Source organism: Carcharodon carcharias, chromosome 11 (assembly GCF_017639515.1).
Source record: "Carcharodon carcharias isolate sCarCar2 chromosome 11, sCarCar2.pri, whole genome shotgun sequence".
Classification (NCBI taxonomy): Eukaryota; Metazoa; Chordata; class Chondrichthyes; order Lamniformes; family Lamnidae; genus Carcharodon; species Carcharodon carcharias.
The window spans coordinates 76,235,515-76,259,451 of record NC_054477.1 but is presented as its reverse complement, the minus strand read 5'-3'; the positions used below and the strand labels follow the sequence as shown (position 1 = coordinate 76,259,451).

Genomic DNA, 23,937 nt, shown 5'->3' with positions numbered 1-23,937 from the left:
AAGGTGTCATATCTCACCATCATTAGCACCAATGGTATATGAATCTTGTATCCTCGCACACGACATGAAGGTTGTGTAAGGGTAGGCTGGATAGGAAACAATTTTTTCCTGTACTGGAGAAGATCTTTTCTCATCATGAACCTGTCTTCCAATTCAGACATCATTTTCAAGTTAGAAAACATACTTTCTCCTGTAGCACATGGAAAACGTGAATGACGTGGAAGCTAATATATGCAGTGACAAAATAATCAGTTCAGAAGTAGTTTTAATCCAAATAAATATATTTTGTACTTTTATATAATACATATTTACATAGAAGATTGCAGCATATTGTTTTATCCATTTCTGAAACAGAAAAGGCATTGAATCAAACATAGGAAAACATTTTATGGTAGCCACACAGTGCAAAGATTTCAAAAAGTAAATAAAGAGATTCAGACTTTAGATTAAAAGGCCTCTAGTCATATACAACACATTTTAAATGAGAAATGCATGACACAGATCCTTGAAGGTAAAAACAGTTTCCAGTTCAAGTTCAGTGTTGGAGCATACCACGTGCAAATATAAGCTGAATGTAAACTGGTCTGGGGCTTGCATTTATGTATTTTGGTTGCTAAAATACTGAATGCCAGATTCCTTTTGACCACTGCAACATGGCATACGAAAGAATTTACAGTGTGCAAAACCAAGAATGAAATTTTGCATATATTACCTGCCTTTAAAAAAAAGTGCTGTCGGCAGCAATTGTATAACATAGCCAGAGCTGAAAATTCATCAAGTGTTCAGCAACAGTGCAAAACAAATTCTGCATCTGTAAATACTCCATTTAATTCACAACATACACCAGAACTAATACTAAAGATGAGTACAAACTAAATCAAAGCTGACATTATTTGGACAATGGTTTTTGAGCCATGTTCTTGTAGCAAATATATATCATTGCTCATTTTGGTTTTTTAACTTCAGAAACAAATACAAAGCTTGCTGCTTCAAAGCAACACTGTGAAATGTCTATGAAATCGTATAAATTCAGCAACATACAACAAATTAGTGAAGCATCTTCATGTGAAATAAAACAGTAAGATAGCAAAGTTTAGCATTGCAAACCTTGATAACAATTCACAGTAACACTGGATTTTTCAATCACAGTTGTTATTTCACAAGCCAAGTGTTCAACATCCTTAAGAACAGGTTTTAAATTCATAGGATTTTGAAAAAATTGGTGGAAATCAAAATTAAACATCTCTAAACTGATGATTGGCAGTGTTTTAGGGCATTAAAAAAACCTACCAATTTAAGCATTTCCAAAATATCAAACAGGTAATGAACAGGAAAAACAAACATTAAAAATCAGCAGGTGGTGCCAATGAAAATACAACTTGAGGGTTGGGAGGGAATGGAACGAAAAAGAAAAATATGCATCTTCCTATACCAGTTAAAGCAATTTCTTTCTTGCTACAGTTAAACACAATGATTCTTAACAGTTTAACTTCAAGGAGTTGAAAAGATAGGAAAAAGCTGGAAAATGGCCTTAAACAGAATGGTGAGGGGTACGATCACTGGGGGTTTACTACCAGGCATCCACATTCAGGTGATGGCATAGCATGTTGAAGCTACAATTATTAATAAAATTAAATAGCTTCACAGGCATAATTAGTGACAGAAAATAGGTCCTTGTTCTTTGAAATTTAAAATTTAATTTCAGGTGAGATGGCCATTCCCACCAATTGAGTAGACCAAAGTTTGCAGTTTTTTTTATATGCAATGGAAATAAAATTCACAAATGCATGTAAATATCTGTTGAAGCCAGTGTTAAATCTTAAGAAATTTTTCAGATGTGGTTTACCAAACAGCCTATCGGCAATACAAGTTACAAATGCAAAAAATGTCCAAAAGGGGTTCAGTCTTGAGAAGTCACGCAATATGGTGGGAGGATATGGGTGTTCTACCAAAATTCCCCAAATGGTATCTTTATAAATAAGTAAAGTTGTACTTGACAGTGCACAAGCAATTAGTGATTTGTTAAAGGAAATATGTTGGGACAGAAAACAAACGTGTGGAATCCAATCTGCATTCATGCACCTAACTTCTTACACAAATGGAAGTGAATAATTGCAGGCCCAGCTGAATATAAAACAAAATAACTTAAGATCATTTACACCTGCATAAAATGTTGCAAGAATCAATCCCTTCTGCTGGTCTGGTGAGAAAAGCTACCACCAAGTTTAGTACCAAAATCATAGAACCAAAATTGTAGGAAGACTTCAATCAATTCCTGACATTATTTGGTGGAACATGCTTGAAAAAACAGATGGTTCACTTCAGCACCCTCCCCCTCCCCACTGCCCTCAGAGCCAATCAGCAAAATCAATTGATCTGATGAGAACTTTCCCTTCTCCGCTCTCATATTGCTGTTAGAAACCCCATAAAATGTTATACTTTGTTGAGTAAGGTGTAACTAAGTTTTTAAATGGCAACCTGTGAGATAATTTCTGCTAAACAACCAATCTGCACAGTAACTACTGAACAAAAGTGTGCATTAAATGCCCTGGTTATTATTAATTTTTGATTAAATTATTTAAAACCTAATTCTTTTTTGTTGTTCATGATATTTCAGTTTTTCCCTTACCCCCATGACAACGTCCTAATCTTAATTTCACTGAGGAATTCTAAAAAGTGGTTTGATTATTAGGACTTTGCATATCCCGTGACAATTATTTAATGTGACTGGCAGCTTGGATAGCTTGATGACTGCAGCTCCAACCTGGGAATCCCCATTAATAACAATACCTCCTTTGCGTGTAATTTGTAAAATTCTTGCCACAGAGATCACTAGTAAGTGTCCTTGATTCACTACTGACTGCAAAACTCAGGCCAATTGTCAATAATTGAGCAATAAACTTTAACTTGTGACACCAGCAATGTAATATCAAACTCTCCCAAATTAGAGGCAGCACATTTTCCCACTACAACAACTTGCTGTGATGCAGTTAAACCCAAACATTAATATTGGCAATTTCCTTACAATTTCAAAATGGCATTAGGAATGTCTGGAGGGGGTGGGCTTGGCAACATTTGTGCAGTGTATCAACAGCATTGGATATGAAGAGAATGACAGAAGTTCAATCCAGAGTGCATCATACTACATATGCTGATTAAGACATGCGGGACAGGACAAATCATAAGTCTTCAAATCTTCCTACAAAACAGTACAAATGAACTGTGTGCCATCCACTTAATTACAATAACCGATGCAAAGTATATTTCCATATACGCAGCCCTTACTGCAATGTGAATTTTTACGTCCAAGGTCAGCCACACTTGGCTTCTTGCAATTGAAAATTCTGTTCTGTGAACTTGCATTTACTAGGAGTGATTGACTTTACCTAATGGCATATTATACAGGACTTTACAGCATTTAGAGAAACTATTTTCCAATCAACATCACTTGCCTTCAACTACAACTAAGGTGAAAGGACTTAGTTCTTTTAGTCTCTTTGAGTGCATTTTCTTGACTGTAGATTTCTTTCATACATGGAAAGGAATGACTCACCTCAGTTTAATTACACAATTCTGAACATTATATTACTTTGGTTCTGATTGGGCTTTAAGTTTTCCATATATAGGTTAGATCAAAAAGATAATACTGATACCAAAATTAGCTTCTGAAAACACATTTGGAATGCAGCTTTAAATCCCATCAAGTCAAAATCAGTGATCGAAGCCGCTGTCGGGTCACAAATACCAATACACGGCGAATGGCAATAAGGCGATCTTTGAGTGAGGTCATTGAGAGAACAGCCAGCTGAGCACGACTTTCTAAAGGTAAAACAGCTAACAGCCACCAGCACCAGGCAGGACCATTTTGACTTGACTGCAATAAAAAGGGTCACAGTTAAAAAGAGTGTTTTTGTGTTATCAGTTTCAAACCTAATGCCAAAAAGAATAGAAAGATGTTCCACGCCAATTACTTCTTTACCTTAGATCTCCAAATATGTCCTGCTATAGATATTTAAGAGGTACAAATAGTTGGAAAACACAATTTGCAAAACTGGTCGTAAATTTGATATTTATATTTTCTTCTGGACCTGCAAAAACTTCATAGTAGGATCACTGACAAAAACTTCAGCCAAGTTCAATTTCTCTTAAAGCGAGATCCTTCTCCCACCAAGGTGTTCCAAGACCTCCAACCAAAATCAGTTTATTGCTAGAGGGTGTTTGACAAGGTTTCTTTGTTGCTTTCGTCGTCCTACCTCATAGTGGCCAAGATAAGATATTCAGCAACATAGGCCCAGGTTTCATAGTAAGAATTTTCATTATTATGGAGTAAATCAGACAGGAATTTCTGGCACCCACACTTAAGCATAGAAGTTGGGAAGTTTCTGTCATGAGTTATCCTGCTCCTCCAAGAGAGCACTGTGACAGTGCTTTGCTGATAGACTCTGCATTGAAATCAATGCAATCATGTGAAGTTACTGTATTGCACATTAGTCCTCCACTAAAGATGCAGAAAAAATTAGGGCTAGTGCATTCAGTCGTAAGTGAATATTTAACAGCTGACAAATGATAATTACTTACAAACAACCTCTCTGACCCTTTGAATTCAATCTTGGAAGTGTTAAGTCTCACTCCTTCAAAAGTTGGGTGTCAGAGATTTTTTAAAATTCTGTACCTCATCACCATGTCTTTCCCAATCTTTATTTTGCTTTCTGTGTATGTTTTGAAATTTAATTTATACTTCCTCCTTTAGATTTTGCATGTCTCAGGGCTTTTCAGTCTAACCTTTTGGAGTCTTCCTGTTTTGTGCCTCATACAGGTATCATGGACCCTCAAAACAAAAGCAATATGCTGGATCAGATGAGGGATTAGAATGAATCCATACTGAAAGGATATGGTAGTATAGCGAGTTGTTACTGGACTAGTAATCCAGAAACAAGAATTCAAGTTCCACTATGGCAGCTGGGATTTTAAATTTAGTTCAAAGCTAGTATTATTAACAGTGTCCATGAAACTAACAGATTGTCATTAAATCCCATCTGGTTTCCTAATTTCCTTTAGGGAAGGAAACATGCCCTCCTTACCTGATCTGGTCTATACATGACTCCAAACCCGCAAATGTGGTTGACTCTTAACTGCCCTCTGAAATGGCCTAGCAAGCCACTTGGTTGTATCAAACTGCTACGATAAACTACAAGCATAGAACTGGACAGAGCACCCTGTATCAACCTAAGCTGTGGACATGACAAAGGCACACCCTGTCAAGTCAATCCTGCAAATTGCTTCACCTGGAGACTTGTGCCAAAATTGGGAGAGCTGTTCCACAAATTAGTCAAACAACAGTCTTACAGTCACACTGAATCAAAGCATTCAGCCAACATCCATACTCCATCGCCATCTATGAGTTCGCCCTGCACCAACTAAAGGTTACTCACCAGATGTGGCAGCACTCTGGAGTTGGCATGGGTATCTCAAAATTGACTTTAGAATTCACAAAGTCTCATGGCACAGGCCAAACATTCGCAAGGAAACCTGATTACCACCGACTGCCCTCCCTCATTTGACGAATCAATACCACTTGGATGAAGCACTGAGGGTAGCAAGAACAAAGAATGTACCCTGGGCAGCGCGGAACTTCAGTGTTCATCACCAAGAGTGGTTCAGTAGCATCACCCCTGACCAACCCCTAAATGACACAGTGACCAAGCTGGGCCTATGGCAGATGAAGAACGAACAATCACAAGCAAAAAACCTTTGCAGCCTCATCCTCACCAACCTGTCACAGATGAAAGTATTGGAAGGAGTGGCCACCACACAGTCCTTGTGAAGATGAAGCTACAGCTTCATGCAAAAGACACCTTTCATTGTGCTGTGTGGCACAATCACTATGCTAAAAGGCATAGTGTTAGAACAGATCTTGCAGCTCAAAACAGCACATCTTTTAGGCATTATAGGACATCAGCAGAATTGTATTCCAGCACAATTTATAACCTCGTGCTCCAGCATACCCCTCACTCTACCATTGTCATTAAGCCAGTGGACCAACCCTGGTTCAATGAGCAGTGTAGAAGAACATGCACAAGGTGTATTTAAAATTGAAGTGCTATCATAGTGAAGCTGCAACACAGATCTACATTCAGTGGAATCAGCTGCTACAGACAGAGTTAGGTGAAACCAAAGTTTTCCATTCCTATCACATCCAGTTATGAATGGCAATAGGCAATTAAGCTAATGGGAGGAGGCAGCTCCATGAACATTTCCATACTCATTGATGGTAGAGCCCAGCAGGTGTTTGCAACCACCTTCTACCAGAAGTTCCAAGTGGATGATCCTCTTCTGCCTCCTCCCAAGGTCCCAACCATCAAGGAAGTCAGCGTTCAGCCAATTCCAACATTGCACATAATGTCTTAAGTGCTGAGAACAGTGAATACAGCATATAGGCTTCAAAAAAATTCTAGTTTCAATGCTCAAGGCTTCTGTCCAGAACTAGCCATGCCTGTAGCCAAGCTTTTGCAGTACAACTACAACATTGTTATCTACTAAAATGGAAAACTGCCCTGTCCACAAAAACCAGGACAAATCAAATTCATTCAATTATCATCCCATCTGTCTAGTCTCTATCAAGAGTAATGGAAGGTGTCCTGGACAGTACTATTAAGCGGCACTTACTTTGTAATAACCTGGTCAGCTGGGGGTTCTGCTTGGCTCCAGGTCTCATTAATGCTTTTGTCCAAACATAGACAAAGTGCTGAATTCTAGTGGTGAAGTAGGTGTGATTACCCCTGATACCATACTTGGTTAAATGCTGCTTTTGCAGTCAAGGAGCCCTTGCAAAATTGAATTTATTGGGATTCGGGGGAAAATTCTCCACTGGCTGACATCAAAGCTATCACAAAGGAAGATGGCTGTGGTTTTTGGCGGCCAATCATCACAGCCCTGGATATCAATGCAGGAGTTAGTATAGGATTCACCATCTTCAGCAGCCCTGTCAACATAATGACAGTGCAATACAGATGTATTACTAAATGATTGTGGGCCCCCACATGGGTACGTGTATTGTGTAAATCACATTTACCTGAGGTATTTGCTCCTTTCCCGGCATTGGTCCGAAATGATTCAGAATTTGAGTTCTCATATTGTCCTTGAGGGAACTGAACCAAGTGAAAGCCTGGTCATATACTGAGTCAGAAAGACAGACAAGTTCATGATACTCTTCTCCTTCCACCTGTTGGAACCAAGATAATGAACCAATTTTAGAAAAAGGTAGGAATAACTTTTAGCAACATTAGCATTTCTTGCACATCAGCTTCAAAACATTCAACTTGTATCTATATTGGAACTTATATTAACTCTCTAATTTAGAGAAACTGTTCTAATATTGTGCAATTTAATCTTCCTAGTCAATCCCAAGAAACAATAAAATGCACTTCACCAAGCAAAAGAAAACTTGATGTCACCAGTCATGTGTTGAGGTATTTTCATAAAAATTTAAAGCATACTCCAGGTGATCTATGGGACACTACTCCTTTATTGAGAAACCTGCATCAGACTCATTTAACCACACACCCATTCCTCCAAAAAAAAAAAGGGATTTCACTAATTTCATATTTGTAACATTAAACTAATGAAGTCTGTAAGATTGTTATGACTTGGCACGGTCTTTTTAATTTAGGGTAAAATGGAGGAATAAGAGGGAGTCTTGTGACCCAAGTTCCTTTTAAGCTGCACTCCTGCCCGGCCATGCACCAATCCATCAAGTGCCATGGATTTTGATTATTAATGCCGATCACATGGCATGAGAATATTCTGATGCTCCACCAATTGACGCTTCATGAAGCTGGCAAGCATGGTCACATTTCCATTGGTACCTGATCGCACTTGATGTGACCAGCCTGGCTATGTGGCATCAGCTGATTGATTGAGCTCTGAGCCAATCACAGAGCAGGAAGAGTGCATACTCTGGAAGCGAGAGATGGTAAACAGCAGCCACCATTCGAGGACCTCAGAAGTTTTATCTGACTCGCTGCAAACCAGAGAGTGGTTTCCGAGGGACCATGAGCACAAATATTCGTTTTTGAGGTGCAATTTTGGGTTTGACTGATGTTATCCCTGCAGAGTTCCACTCATCACTTCCCTCCTGAACCCTCCCGCTCACCACCTCTCCCACTCGCTGCTTCCCCCAAGTCTCAGGTCACCAACCCTCTGTATGGGACTCAAGTCAGGAGATGCACCAGGTAGCCAAAAGACACAACATATTCTTGAGGACACGTGTGCAGTGTGAGACACTATTCGGCCAATTTTGCCTCATAAAAGCAGACTAAATAACTTTTAATTGGGATATTCTACACACTACTGTTAGTCATCACCTTGCAACCTTTCACTTCAGGCCATCAGAATCTCTTTTCCCACAGGTGATAAAGACCCTGCATAAATCTATTGGCAATTTAGCACCACACTGAATTTTACAGGAAGAGTAATATTGCAACAAAAATGCCACAACAACACAGACTGAGGACACTAAGTTACATAGAAAACAGGAAATTTTCAGCATAGGAGGCCATTCTGCCAAATGTGTTTTTATTGGCCTAAAAAGAGCTATCCAACCTAATTCCCTTTCCAGCTTTTGGTCCATACCCCTCAGGGTAACTACACTACAAATACATATCCAAGTACTAAAATGTGATGGTGACCTCACACCAGTAAATAATGGACAGAGCAGCTGTGCTGACAGTGGATAGAGTCTCCAAGTCATAGGGAGGTGTTAGGAATCTCAGATTTTGTAAATGGTTATACTTTTAAACTGTCTATTTAATTCTAAGATATAACAGAGTTGGGGGCTTAGAAGTTAATTAATCACTATTCTACCTGGATACAAGACCCATGTGACTCATTCTGCCATAGAAATGGGCTTTGAGAATGGAACAGGTGACAGAAAGGCATAGTAGTATTGGTGTATAGGTTTTCCAAAAAAGCCCCTTGCTTCACACAGTGAAGAATCTTGGTGGCAGGGGCTGGAAAAAGAGAGGAATTGGGAGGAGGGGCTAAGAGTAAACTTGAAGTGAAAAGTGAAAGGGTGGGGGCAGAGAGGAGCAAGAGGAGATAGAGACAAGTAGTTCTTTTTTTTAGAGAAAACACTGGCCCTCGTGGTCATCATGCCAGTAGAAAAGTTTGCTGACGATACAAGTTAAATGGGAAGTAAGCTGTGAGGAGATCACAAAGACATCTACACAAAGATATAGACAGGTCAAATGAATGGCAACAAGGTTACAGAAGGAATATCATGTGGGAAGTGCAAGACTATTCACTTCACTAAAAATAGAAAAGCAAAATTTTTGTTGAAAATGTGAAACTTGTAAATGTCGATGCTGAGAGAGTCTTGGGTGTGCTTCTAGGAAGATAATGAAAAGTTAGGTAGGTGCAGCAAATCAACATGCCATTTTTCTTCTAATTGCTTGCTGCACCTGCATATTAACTTTTGTTTCCTCCATTGTTGAGTATTTTAAAGACAAATTGATAAATGTTTGGCTCAAGGGGCTACATGGTCTACTCCTGTTCCTATGTTTCTTCTTAAAAATTCCCATTTTTTCTGAAAAAAACAGTTTCAGCAGTATTAATAAAACTGCATCAGATTACCACACCTACATCAAGTAATGCTTTTTAAAATGGCAAGAAAAAATTCTACTGTGTTGCTCAATTGCACTCGTTCCTGGAAGATTTTATGTTCATATTATGCAAATGAATTTAGCAGAAACTGGAACATAACCAGTACAAATTACTATTTCTACCCTGTACAAATTACTATTTCTACCCTATCACATTTATTGCAAATGTTAGAAACAACACTGTTTTCCACAACTGATTTCAAGCAGTTTAGGTTATTTAAGACCCAGTATCACTGAACTAGTTTCTGAATTGAAGGCTCAAGAAGGGAGAAATTTTACATAAATCTTTAAAATATTTACCTTCTTGTCTTCAAGATATTCAATGTTGGCAGTATTATAACCATCTCTCTGGCCATGGCGTAAAACTTTAAATCGACACTTGCCAATTGTATCAACTACAGAACGACCATCAGGAAAAAACTTTACATCCCTGATTTCAAGCATGCAGCCATAATCAGCAAACCTGAGCAAAAAAAAAAAAGGATTACACAAACTTAGGATTCAAAATTTAACCTAAAATGTTGCAGACAATAAACTAACATCTAAATTTAGGTGTTGCATGTGAAGTATCATGAAAGAAATACAGGGGAAAAAAAAACAAACTTCTACTCCTGCTGCCCTGAAGCCCTTTGCAAAGGTTAACAATTAAATAGGGGGAGGGAAGGGGATAGCAAAATGTACATAATTGCAATAAAGGTCATTACAGATGGAGTAGAGAGCCATGAACCGAGTCACCATACCAGTAAAAGATGTGGTTGTCATTACAAACAAGGATACAATGAACTCTGTAGTGTACACTTGTGCTACAGCATTAGCTAACGTACAACAGATATACCTTTTTAGGTCCATAATTATTTGCATGCATGTGAAGTTACATTCCGCACTTGAAAGAACAGATACAAGACTAGATCAGTATTATTTCTGTGTCTAAAATCTGCTGTTAGGTCCTCTGACCAGGCATCCAGCACTCTTCATATCATGGGCATCACTTCCATAATAGTTTGGATAGGTTATAATACTTTGTTTACAGGAATATGTAGTTCTTATAGATGCTGGAATGTTTTGTAAGATGAGATATATGTTTTGAATCATCCAACCCACAAAAAACTTTGTGCTCTTAAAATTGATTATAGGGCAGCAACAGTTTCTGGTATTTTCTGAATTATATCCTCCTCTGCACAATTCTAATCTCAGCCTCTATCCATTCCTTAAACAAAGGGCAATAATACAGTTTGCTTTGCTCACTGGTTATCTCAGTCCAAATGGAGAAGCATCTATCACACCATCCTTGGAATCTCTACATTGCAGGAGGCTGCCATTTGACCCACAAAGTCTGCACCAGCTCGCTGAAAGAGCATTCTACCTAGTTCCATTCCCCTGCCTTTTCCCATGACCTTGCACATTCTCCCTTTTCAGATAGCAATCCAATTCCATTTTGAATACCTTGATCAAATCTGCCTCTATCACTCTCAGGAAGTTTGTTCCGGACTCCAACCACCCTCTGGCTGAAAAAACTTTTCACATCACTTTTACTCCCTTTGCCAATTATTTGAAATCTGTGCCCTCTAGTCCTTGATGCTCTAGAGTGGGAACAGTTTCTATTTATCTTGTCCATATCCCTCAGGATCTTGAATAGCTCTATCCAGTCTCATCACAGCCTTCTTTTCTCCAAAGGAAATCAGTCCCAACCTCTCTAATCTATCCACATAGCTATAATTCTTCATCTTGTGAATCTCCTTTGTACTCTCTCCAATATCTTCACACCTTTCCTTAAGTATGGTGCCCTGAGCTGGACACAGTACTCCAAATGAGGTCTAACCAGTGTCTTATACATGTTCAACATAACCACCTAACTCTTGTACTCAATGCCCCTATTAATAAAGCCTCGGTACTATATGCTTTATTAACCGCTCTCTCAACATGCTCTATCTTCAATGACTTTGTGTACACATACACCAGGTCCCTCTGTTCCTGCAATTCCTTTAGAGTTTCTCCCTTTATTTTTACTGTCTCTCCATATTCTTCCTGCCAAAATGAATCACTTCACACTTCTCTGCATTGAACTTCATCTGCCACTTGTCTGTCCAATCCACCAACATGTCTATGTTTGTTTCAAGTTCAAGACTATCCCCATCACAAGTGACAATGCTTCCAAACTTTGTATCATCTGCAAATTTTGCAATCAAGCCCTGAACACTACAGTCTAGGTCACTAATATAGGGTCCCAACACCGACCCCTGGGGAGCTCCACTACAGACCTTCCTCCAATCTGAAAAACAACCATTTATCACTACTGTTTCCTGCCACTTGGCGAATTTCTTATCCAAGTGCTGCTTTCCCTTTTATTCCATGAGCTAGAATTTTGCTCACAAGTCTCGTGTGGCACTGTATCAAGTGCCTTTTGAAAATCCACATACACCATATCAACAGTGTTGCCCTTTAACAACCTTCTGTTGCCTCCTTAGAAAGCTTCAGCAAGTTTGTTAAACATGATTTTTCCCCTTAATGAACGCATGTTGGCTTTCCTTAATTATCTTGCACTTGTCTAAGTGACTATAGTTCCCAGAAGTTTCCCTACCACTGATGTCAGACTGACTGGTCTGTAGTTGCCAGCTTTATCCTTGCACCCCTTTTTGAAAAAGGGTGTAACATTCACAATTCTCCAGTCCTCTGGCACCACCTGTGTCTTAGGAAGACTGGAAGATTACCATTATTGCCTCTGCAATTTCCACTCACTTCCCTCAGTACCCTTGGATGCATCTCATCTGGTCCTGGTACCTTAGCAATTTTAAGTAAAGATAGCCTAACACCACCTCCTTCTCGATTGTAAATTCTTCTAGTATATCAGTTACCTTCTCTCTTGCCTCGGTCTGGGTAGCATCATCTACCTTTGTAAAGACAGATGCAAAATACTCATTTATTACCCCCACTATTTCTCCTGCCTCACATGCAAACCCCCTTGATCCCTAATCAGCCCTACCCTTTCTTTACCATCCTTTTATTATTAAAATGCTTAAAGACGACCTTGGGATTCCCTTTTATGTTAGCTGCCAGTCTCTTTTCATGCTCTCTCCTTGCTTTTCCTATTAGTTTTTTCACTTCCCCCCTGGTCCTTCCATATTTAGCCTGATTCTCCATTGTATTTTTGACCTGACATCTGGCACATGCGCACGTCTTCCTTTTCATCTTCACCTCTATCTCTCTTGTTACCCAGGGTGCTCTGAATTTACTTGTCATACCTTTTGCCTTCTAGGGAATTTCCGTGACATTGCCTGCAATACTTTCTCTTTGAAGGTGGTCTGTTGTTCAGCCACCATCTTTTCTGTCAACATTTGATTCCAACTCACTCGACTCAGATGCATTCTCATCTGATCAAAGCTGGCTTCCTCCCCCCCCCAATTAATTACCCCCGTTTTGGATTGTTACTTGTCCTTTCCCATAGCCAACCTAAACCTTATGTTATCATGGTTGCTGTGCCATAGAGGGTCTCCTAATGATATTTGATCCACTTGGGCCAACTCATTCCCCAGAACCAGGTCCAACAGTGCCGGTCCTCTCATTGGACCGGAAACATACTGCTACATAAAATTATCGAACACATTCCAGGAACTCTCAACCCTCTTGTCCCTTTGCACTATTCCTATCCCAGTCTATATTTGGATAATTGAAGTCCCCCCTTATAGTTACCCTATAATTCTAGCACCTCTCTAATTTCTCTAAATTTGTTTCTCTACATCCCTTCCGCAAGTTGGTGCTCTATATACAACACCAATGTTATTGCTCCTTTTTCATTCCTTACCTCTACCCAGATTTTGTCCTTGACCCCACTGGAACATTCTCTCTCTAGTACTGTCATGCCATCTTTAATCAATACTGCTGCTCCCCATCATGGAGACAGGCACAAGTGCCTGTCTGCTGCCCCAACTATGGAATCCCCTACCACTATAGCACTTCCACTCTTCCTCCTCCACCCTCCATGCAACTGAGCCAATAGTGGTGCCATGAGCTTGGCTCTTGCTACATTCCTCTGAGGAACCATCTTGGTCACCAGTATCCAAAATGGAAAAACAGAGCAAGATAGCTTCAGGGAAGGATATCTCAGGAGAAGAAAGGAGCACCTCCTCCCATCCTTCACTGAACTCCCAACTTAGCAAGCTCTACTTCTTGCTATAAACCTTACCTAATGCACCTCTTTCTCCTTATGCACTGAATACCCACTTTGATTCAAATTCCCAAGTACTCATTCTGACGCCATCTCACTCAGGCACAGTCTCCCTTACTGACATTGCCCCTTATTCACCTGTTCAAGAAGCATCACAACTGTAGCTGGTGGGGCAGGTAAGACGCGGTGGAGGAGGCAGTTAAGGAGGGTTGCATGTGGTGTGGAAAGAAAGAAACTGGTACATATTCCTAGTGCATAAAAATTGATGGCCTTGCAATGGATGCCCAGCAATCATCTTATAGTCCATAACAAAAACAGAATTACCTGGAAAAACTCAGCAGGTCTGGCAGCATCGGCGGAGAAGAAAAGAGTTGACGTTTCGAGTCCTCATGACCCTTCGACAGAACTTGAGTTCGAGTCCAAGAAAGAGTTGAAATATAAGCTGGTTTAAGGTGTGTGTGTGGGGGGCGGAGAGATAGAGAGAGAGAGAGAGGTGGGGGGGGGCGGGGGATGTGGTTGTAGGGACAAACAAGCAGTGATAGAAGCAGATCATCAAAAGATGTCAACAACAATAGTACAATAGAACACATAGGTGTTAAAGTTACAGTTGGTGATATTATTTAAACAAATGTGCTAATTAAGAATGGATGGTAGGGCACTCAAGGTATAGCTCTAGTGGGGGTGTTTTTTTTTAAATAATGGAAGTAGGTGGGAAAAGGAAAATCTTTATAATTTATTGGAACAAAAAGGAAGGGGGAAATAGAAAGGGGGTGGGGATGGGGGAGGGAGCTCACGACCTAAAGTTGTTGAATTCAATATTCAGTCCGGAAGGCTGTAAAGTGCCTAGTCGGAAGATGAGGTGTTGTTCCTCCAGTTTGCGTTGGGCTTCACTGGAACAATGCAGCAAGCCAAGGACAGACATGTGGGCAAGAGAGCAGGGTGGAGTGTTAAAATGGCAAGCGACAGGGAGGTTTGGGTCATTCTTGCGGACAGACCGCAGGTGTTCTGCAAAGCGGTCGCCCAGTTTACGTTTGGTCTCTCCAATGTAGAGGAGACCACATTGGGAGCAACGAATGCAGTGGACTAAGTTGGAGGAAATGCAAGTGAAATGCTGCTTCACTTGAAAGGAGTGTTTGGGTCCTTGGACGGTGAGGAGAGAGGAAGTGAACGGGCAGGTGTTTCATCTTTTGCGTGGGCATGGGGTGGTGCCATAGGAGGGGGTTGAGGAGTAGGGGGTGATGGAGGAGTGGACCAGGGTGTCCCGGAGGGAGCGATCCCTACGGAATGCCGATAAGGGGGGTGAAGGGAAGATGTGTTTGGTGGTGGCATCATGCTGGAGTTGGCGGAAATGGCGGAGGATGATCCTTTGAATGCGGAGGCTGGTGGGGTGATAAGTGAGGACAAGGGGGACCCTATCATGTTTCTGGGAGGGAGGAGAAGGCGTGAGGGCGGATGCGCGGGAGATGGGCTAGACACGGTTGAGGGCCCTGTCAACGACCGTGGGTGGAAAACCTCGGTTAAGGAAGAAGGAGGACATGTCAGAGGAACTGTTTTTGAAGGTAGCATCATCAGAACAGATGCGACGGAGGCGAAGGAACTGAGAGAATGGGATGGAGTCCTTACAGGAAGCGGGGTGTGAGGAGCTGTAGTCGAGATAGCTGTGGGAGTCGGTGGGTTTGTAATGGATATTGGTGGACAGTCTATCACCAGAGATTGAGACAGAGAGGTCAAGGAAGGGAAGGGAAGTGTCAGAGATGGACCACGTGAAAATGATGGAGGGGTGGAGATTGGAAGCAAAATTAATAAATTTTTCCAAGTCCCGACGAGAGCATGAAGCGGCACCAAAGTAATCATCGATGTACCGGAGAAAGAGTTGTGGAAGGGGGCTGGAGTAGGACTGCAACAAGGAATGTTCCACATACCCCATAAAGAGACAGGCATAGCTGGGGCCCATGCGGGTACCCATAGCCACACCTTTTATTTGGAGGAAGTGAGAGGAGTTGAAGGAGAAATTGTTCAGCGTGAGAACAAGTTCAGCCAGACGGAGGAGAGTAGTGGTGGATGGGGATTGTTCGGGCCTCAGTTCGAGGAAGAAGCTAAGGGCCCTCAGACCATCCTGGTGGGGGATGGAGGTGTAGAGGGATTGGACGTCCGTGGTGAAGAGGAAGCGGTTGGGGCCAGGGAACTGGAAATTGTTGATGTGACGTAAGGTGTCAGAGGAATCATGGATGTAGTTGGGAAGGACTGGACAAGGGGAGAGAGAAGGGAGTCAAGATAACGAGAAATAAGTTCTGTGGGGCAGGAGCAAGCTGAGACGATCGGTCTACCGGGGCAGTTCTGTTTGTGGATTTTGGGTAGGAGATAGAAGCGGGCCGTCCGAGGTTGGGCGACTATCAGGTTGGAAGCTGTGGGAGGGAGATCCCCAGAGGAGATGAGGTCAGTGACAGTCCTGGAAACAATGGCTTGATGTTCAGTGGTGGGGTCATGGTCCAGGGAGAGGTAGGAGGAAGTGTCTGCGAGTTGACGCTCAGCCTCCGCGAGGTAGAGGTCAGTGCGCCAGACAACAACAGCACCACCCTTGTCAGCGGGTTTGATGACAATGTCAGGGTTGGACCTGAGAGAATGGAGTGCAGTAAGTTCAGAGAGAGCCAGGTTAGAATGGGTGAGAGGAGCAGAGAAATTGAGACGACTAATGTCGCGCCGACAGTTCTCAATGAAAAGATCGAGAGAAGGTAAGAATCCAGAGGGAGGGGTCCAGGTGGAGGGAGAATATTGGAGATGGGTAAAAGGATCCATTGAACTGGGAGAGGACTCCTGCCCAAAGAAGTGAGCCCGGAGACGACGGCAGAAGAAGAGTTCAGTATCATGCCGAGCCCGAAATTCATTGAGGTGAGGGCGTAAGGATATGAAACTAAGTCCTTTGCTGAGCACTGAACGTTCAGCATCGGAGAGGGGAAGCTCAGGGGGTATAGTGAATACACAGCTGGGGTTGGGATTGGAAGAAAGGGTGGGGACGGAGGGACAGGCAGGGGTGGAGGGTCCTAGATGGGTGTTGGTGTCGATGAGTTGTTGGAGCTTGCGTTCCTTAGCACTTGAGAGAAAGAGAAAAAGTTTCTTGTTGAGGCGTCGGATGAGCCGAAGGATAAAATGAAACTGGGGGCACGCGCAGCTTTGAAAAAGGGCACGGCGGTGCTGCTGGAGGGAGAGGTCGAGTGTGTTCATATGGCGGCGCATGGCACTGAGTGTGGATTTCAGAACGTGACGGGAACAGCAGTCCGAGAAACGTTTTATGTCCCGGAGATACCTGTAATCCTGGGTGGGTTCGAAACATGAGAGGTGGAATTTCAGTTGAGATCCACGTGGGGTAAGTCGGAGACGGAGACAGTCACTGAGAAAGGAGATATGGCTGTGAAAGCAGGTTTTAGTAAACACCTCGTCAAACACCAGGAGGGAAATGGAAAGCAAGGAAGGTGAGCAAGGCAACAGAGAGATACGGAAATCTTGTCGCAGAGAGGAACAGAACTTCTTCAAGGAGGTAGGCATTTCTTGAAGAGCAGTGGCAGTCAATTAAACACAGAGATAAAAACAAAAAAACTGCGGATGCTGGAAATCCAAAACAAAAACAGAATTACCTGGAAAAACTCAGCAGGTCTGGCAGCATCGGCGGAGAAGAAAAGAGTTGACGTTTCGAGTCCTCATGACCCTTCGACAGAACTTGAGTTCGAGTCCAAGAAAGAGTTGAAATATAAGCTGGTTTAAGGTGTGTGTGTGGGGGGCGGAGAGATAGAGAGAGAGAGAGAGAGAGAGGTGGGGGGGTGGTGTGGTTGTAGGGACAAACAAGCAGTGATAGAAGCAGTCCATGTAGTGTATTGACAATCAAGGTGCAATTTTTTCAATAATCCTGCTATGCAACACTGATGGCCTTTGATCTGGAAGCAGCACTGTAAGGAAAATTTGTAATTTTAAAATGTCTATGGAATCTGTAATGGTTTAAGAATGCTTGAAGAAGAGTTTGCATCAATGGTAAAGCGATCAACTGCAATTTGCTCAAGAAATTCTGGTCCATATGGCCCAGTGACTCTTGACCTAGAAGCAGTACCAACCAGAAGAAAGTTAAGACATAGACGCCATGTGGCCAGAGACAGACATTGCAACAGGGCAAGGAAGAGATGCACATTTACAAGGTGCTGTGTATGTAAAACAGTTAAAAGGGACAAAAAGCTGAAGACAGGATTACAGCAGAGATTGTAAATTGGATAATTTTACTGCTACTGCATCAGTTTTGCCAGAATTGACCAGACCCGTTAAAAGGGGTTTGTTAAAGAATAAAGAAGTCACTGGGGAATCTAAGCCATCAAGACTGTCTGAACCTAGTTAAGCAGGTTCTGCAGAACTGTGCAGTTCAAGTGGTGGTTATCCCTGGTGATCTCTGATGGAATATGGCTGCCGGGGGACACGACTCAAAGGCAGAATTGCGTGGAAAAGCGAGAGATCTTACACAGAGAACAAGTTAGAGAACTTTGGAACTGATTGTGGTGCTATATGTCTGCAGGAGTGATATGGATCCTTGTGGTTGTAGAAGATGCATTTTTGCTGTACTATTTAAAGTAAAATTAACCTTTTTACTTGAAGTATCAATTTTCCCATATTACCTCAAGTTTATTTTACATTGGCTCTGATTCGTATTAAAGTTACAAAGAGAGTGAAATCTTCATGATAATTTCTTCATTTGGATGTCGTTTGGTAAATTTGGTTATTTTGGTTTACAGTTTCCCTGTGGGGATTGTTAACACCACATCATAAACCAAAAAAAAAATCCTTCAACAATATCATAATTCACTGATATATTTGGCATAATCACTGGCAAAATATGCCTTCATCTCAAAACAGATGAGAAGTAGACGAATAAAGTCATGTACATAGGGCTTTTCACATTATCAGGACATTTCAAAATTATTTGAGTATTTCTGAAGGGTTGTCACTATCATAACGTAAGCAAATGCAACCATCAGTTTGTACACAGTAAGATCCCAGAGCAGCAATGAGATAAATAACCAGATAAACTGCATTGGTTAAATGTTAAATGGTCAGGATGTTGGGAGAACCCTCATGCATTTATTTGAACAGAGCCATTAAATTTTGTCATATCCATCTGAGCAGCAAACAGGCACTTTGTTCAATGTTTCACTTGAAAATATTTCACCTGTGACAATGCAGGACTTAACTGTCAAACTAGATCAATGCTGTTGCATCTCTGAAATAGGGCTTGATCAAACACCCTTCAAACTATCAAGGCCAACGGTTGTGTGTATTCAAGCTCTCTCTAGGAGTCATTACAAGGTGTATGCATATGCACACACACTAACTCTTACCCTTTAAGCTCATTTCCAATACACATTCCAAATTGCTTGGTGCCCGTTTCTATACACCTGCGAATCATTAGCCGATAACGCGGTTCAAAAACATGAAGAGGGCATGGAATAGTTGGGAAGCTCATGGTGCAGACAAAAATTGGAACATCTTCAGTTAGGCTACAATAGGAAACAAAAACATTTGACACATTCGCTTGCTGGGTAATTGATTGTAGAAAGTGTTAGAAAAGGCAAAATTAATAGAAGCTACAATGCAAAACATTAAAACTTTCCATAGGGGAGTGAGTGGGTGACACTAAATTAGAGAACTGATTCTGGTACTTTTCTAAAATCAAAGCATCAAACTTGGTTGAAGTATCAGCGTTGGAGCATATCTTTAAAACAAATTTTAAAAACATTAAAATGATAGATGCATGATAGAAAGCAATCTACACAATGGCCACTAGATGGTGTCCGAGTTTTAAAAAGAAAATTCATTAACTTATGAACATAGAAGTTACAATACCGAAACAGGTCCAAGCAGTCAGTGTTGGAGACTGTGAGTACATAATTCTCATCACTTTCACCTGCTTTGTTCCCTCAATCCCTTCAACATTTCTGTCTCGTCCATCTAATCTAACCTTTTGCCTCGACCAGTATTCTAGGAAGTAAATTTCACAGCCTCAATTCTATGTAAACCAGTACCTCCCACTCTACACCAAATCTCTTGGATTTAATGCTCTGCCTTTTTGAATCCTCAACTGCTGAAAACATTACATTTCTGTCTAGTCTGTCCAATCCTTTTATTATTTTAATAGTTTTCATATCTGCTGAGATCTCCAAAATTGTCTCCACTTCGACATCTTTTCCAAATATTTCAGAGACAACTACTGCTCTCCAAGTAATCCCTCTTATTTTGATGTTCCCTGAAATTTACTCATTGTCTTAAAAATTATTTATTTTAAAAAATGCAGTTTTTAAACACACTTACCTTTAAGTTTGGTCCTCAACTAGATCCTGCATGCTTGGCTTGACTTGGTTTAGCAGTCTCTAGAACCTATCTAATGTTGCACTTTCCTTTGTAAACTTCCTCACATATCACTTTACTAGTCCAGCACATAGAGGCGATGAGTAAATGGGACATGGTGCAACTAAGGACACAGGCAACAGAGCTTTGGATGACCTCAAGTTTGCAGTAGTTAGAATGTGGGGTCTGGCCAGGAGTGCATCGAACGTTAGGTCCAGAGGGTATGAAAAAGGTTTAAACAGCAGGTGAGCTAACGAAGCAGAGTTAGGCAATGCCACGGAAATGGAAATGGGTGGCCTTAACAATGGCATAGATCAGAGAATGCCTAGTGGGCCACTTTTGGCAAGCAGAATATTCTCAAACTTTAAAATGGGCAAGAAGCCCAACACACTGGCTTGGAGCTGGGCATGAAATGAACGAGTGTGGTCAGAAGCTCAACTTACGGTCAAATATGACACCATGGTTACAACACTCTGGTTCCGTCTTGGACGGCTGCTAGGGAGAAGAACGGAATTGGTAGCTAAAGAATGAAGTTTGTAGCAAGGACTGAATATGGTGGACTAAAAACCTGTATTCAAATAGCACCATTTCAAAATGATGTTAAGTAGGCTACTTCAATTCCTGGTGGGGGTGGGGGTGGGGGTGAAGGCAGACACAAGTAATATTAATGGTGAAATTTACACAGGCCTCATAGATAGCTGTCTGCCCTGGGGAAGTCGACAGAGTCTACCTAATATTGCTTGAAGCAGCACCAGGTGAACAAATTTTTAATCCTAAGGCTCCAGTCGTCCCAACATTTAATTGGAGGAAACTTTCCCAAACAGTACTGGATATCAGAGCAACAGTCTGATAATTTGGTGACAATGGAAGAGTCAAGAGGGGCGGTGGTGAGGTAAAGTAGGATGTGGCAGGTTAAAGCATGGCTACAGACATGGTGCAGAAGGGAGGGCTTCAGATTCCTAGGACACTGGGACCAATTCTGTGGCAGGAGGGACTGAATCACCATGAACAACTTCATCTGAACAAATCTGGGATCAATATCCTTGCAAGCAGGTTAATTAATGCTGGAGGGCAAGAGGAGGGTTTAAGCTAATTTGGCAGAGGGTTGGACACCATTGTGTAGTATTAAAAAGTAGCAACAAGGTGCACAGATGACTAGACAATACAACTGAAAGTTAGGAATAATAATGATTAAGTGAGGTCATAGAACATGCAAGTGCTCTAGGTTGGGCTTGCTAGAAAGGAGACAACCCTTAAGGGAACCAAAAAAGGATCTATTTGGATGGAGTTGAGAAACAATACAAAAAAAGCTAAAATGCAACTTCATGCATCTTACAGACCACCAGTTAATGGGGACAAAATTTTGTTTTTATTCTTTCATGGGATGTGGGCATCATTGGCAAGGCCAACATTTGTTGCCCATCCATAATTGCTCTTAAACAGAATGGCTTGCTAGGCCATTTCAGAGGGCACTTAAAAGTCAACTACGTTTCTGTAAATCTGGAGTCATATGTAGGCCAGACCAGGTAAGGACAGCAGATTTCCTTCCCTAAAGAACATTAGTGAACCAGATGGGTTTTTAAAACAATCAATGATAGCTTCATGGTCACCATTGTGGAGGCTGGCTTTATATTCCAAATTTTTATTAACTGATTTCAAATTCCACCAGCTGCCATGTTGGGATTTGAACCCATGCTCCTGGAGCATTAGTTGGATCTCCAGTCCAGCGACATTATCACTATGTCACTGTCTCCCTCTTGGGATACAGGGCCAAGGAAAAGAGCTTTTATGTTAGGTGGGTGGAATAATGGGATGAGATAAAAATAAAGTAGTTCTAGGAAGGCTGGCAGTACTTAAAGAGGATAAGGCAGTTGGGTCTGAACGGGGGGCATCCAAGGTTGTTGAGAGATGTAGGGATAGAGAAATCACTGAGGTACTGGTCAGAATTCCTTCAATTCCTCATCAGAAACAGAAATGGTGCCAAAGGACTGGGGGATTGCAAATGTTATGACCTTACGCAAAAAGGCAGGAAGGATAAAGCTGGCAAACACCAATCAATCATTTAAAATATCAGTGCTGGTGAAGGTTTTAAGAAATAATCCAGGAGAAAACTTGAAATCAGCTACTTGAACAAGCATAGTCTAATGGAGGATATCCAGCACAGATTTGCTGAGGGCAAATAGTGCTTGACTAACTTAACCGAGTTTTTGAGGTAAAAGAGAGAATGGACGACCATGGCAAAGTTTATGTTACGTATTTGGGCTTTCAAAAATGAGCTTTTGATAAAGCATTATACATTAGACATGTTAGCAAAATTGAAGCCCATAGGATAAATGGGGCAGTAGCAGCATGGATACAAACTTGGCTAAGGTACGGAAAATTGTTGCAAACGGCTGCTTTCCCAAACTGGAGGAAGGCAGATAGTGGAGTTCCATGGTTCAATACTAGCACTACTACTGTTTTTGGCATACATTAATGATTTGAAATTGTGCCCTGTAACACCAAGTCCAAGATCTCTAGGTGACATAAAACTTGGGAAGTGTAGTAAACAGCGAGGAAGATAGAAATAGATGTCAAGAAAAAACAGATATGCTGATGGAATGGTAGATAAAAGTCAAAACAAGTGTGAAGTGATATATTTCCATAGGAAGAGAATGAGAGACAATGCATGCTAAAGGATTTGTCCACAAACACCACTTAAAAGCTGGCAGGGCACATTTAAAAGTGTTGCAGACTGGCACATTCCAAGGTCCAGGTCTACATGCTGAGGGACGCAGTAAAGCTCGGGGCAGCCGCCACAAAGGCCTAATGGGGAAAGGTCGCTGTCTAAGACCTTTCTGCCGTGGCACACCGAAGGGCTGGGAATGGTATAGGCCCCTCAGGCTGTACGACTCACAATAAATGTATGCATTGAATGCTAAATGTATTATAATTGTATTGAAGCACCTCTGAGTGAACAAGATGTATGTTGATAATTCCAAAACCACTGCCCTATCTGTAATGACCATATTGAAATGTTTTGTAATATTCATTGATTGTATTGAAGCACCTCGTGATCCATGTGTAAAAGTTGAATCTGATTGCGGTGTGTGTGATGACAATTTAGAAATGTTTTGTAATGTTCTTTCAGGTACTTTATGAATAAAGTATATTTTTCAAAAAAAAAAGTTTAAAAGAGCAGTTTAGAAAGCATATAAGATCCTGTTATAAGGCAGGATCACATAAGGCAGAAAGCACAAAATTCAAAAAGTATACTCTAGTTCAAGCCCAGCTGGAGTAATCTGTCCATATCTGGGCACCACAATTTAGGAAGGACGCGAGAGCTTCGAAGAGGGAACAGAAAACATTTACTGGAATGATTCTAGCTGGGGTTTTTCACCTTAGAACAGAAAAGGCCAAAGAGGACATTTGGTATAGTACTTAAAATCATGAAGGATTTAGATAAAACAGAGAAACTGATTGCAATGCATGAAGAATGTATAACAAGCAGCCACAGATTTAAAAGGTGTTTGGCAAAAAGAATCAGAGGCAACTTGGGGAAAAACTTCTTCACACAATGTTTAGGATTCAGAACACCTGTGGTGGTTGGTACAGGTTCAACAGGTGGCTTAAAAAGGGAATCGAATAAGTATTTGGAGAAAAAAAAATGGTGGGGATATTGGGAAACCATTTGGAGAGAGGATAGTGGAACTAACTGGATTGGTCTACAGAAGAACTGGCAAGACTCAAATGTGCTTT

General features: G+C 41.3%; 1 protein-coding gene across 3 annotated transcripts in view; it reads right to left on the bottom strand.

Annotated features, from left to right (window-relative positions):
• Positions 1–263: 263 nt before the first annotated feature.
• lonrf2 (LON peptidase N-terminal domain and ring finger 2) overlaps positions 264–23,937 on the bottom strand; it is a 45,483-nt gene continuing 21,809 nt past the window's right edge. For 2 of the 3 annotated variants that reach the window (XM_041199056.1, XM_041199057.1), the window contains 4 exons: positions 19,194–19,352; positions 9,960–10,122; positions 7,073–7,222; positions 264–3,874 (listed from right to left, as the gene is read on the bottom strand). In XM_041199056.1, coding sequence (XP_041054990.1) covers positions 3,701–3,874; positions 7,073–7,222; positions 9,960–10,122; positions 19,194–19,352 — 646 coding nt within the window. In that variant the 3' untranslated portion in view covers positions 264–3,700. The remainder of the gene's footprint in view (positions 3,875–7,072; positions 7,223–9,959; positions 10,123–19,193; positions 19,353–23,937) is intronic. The other variant, XM_041199058.1, reaches the window with a different exon arrangement.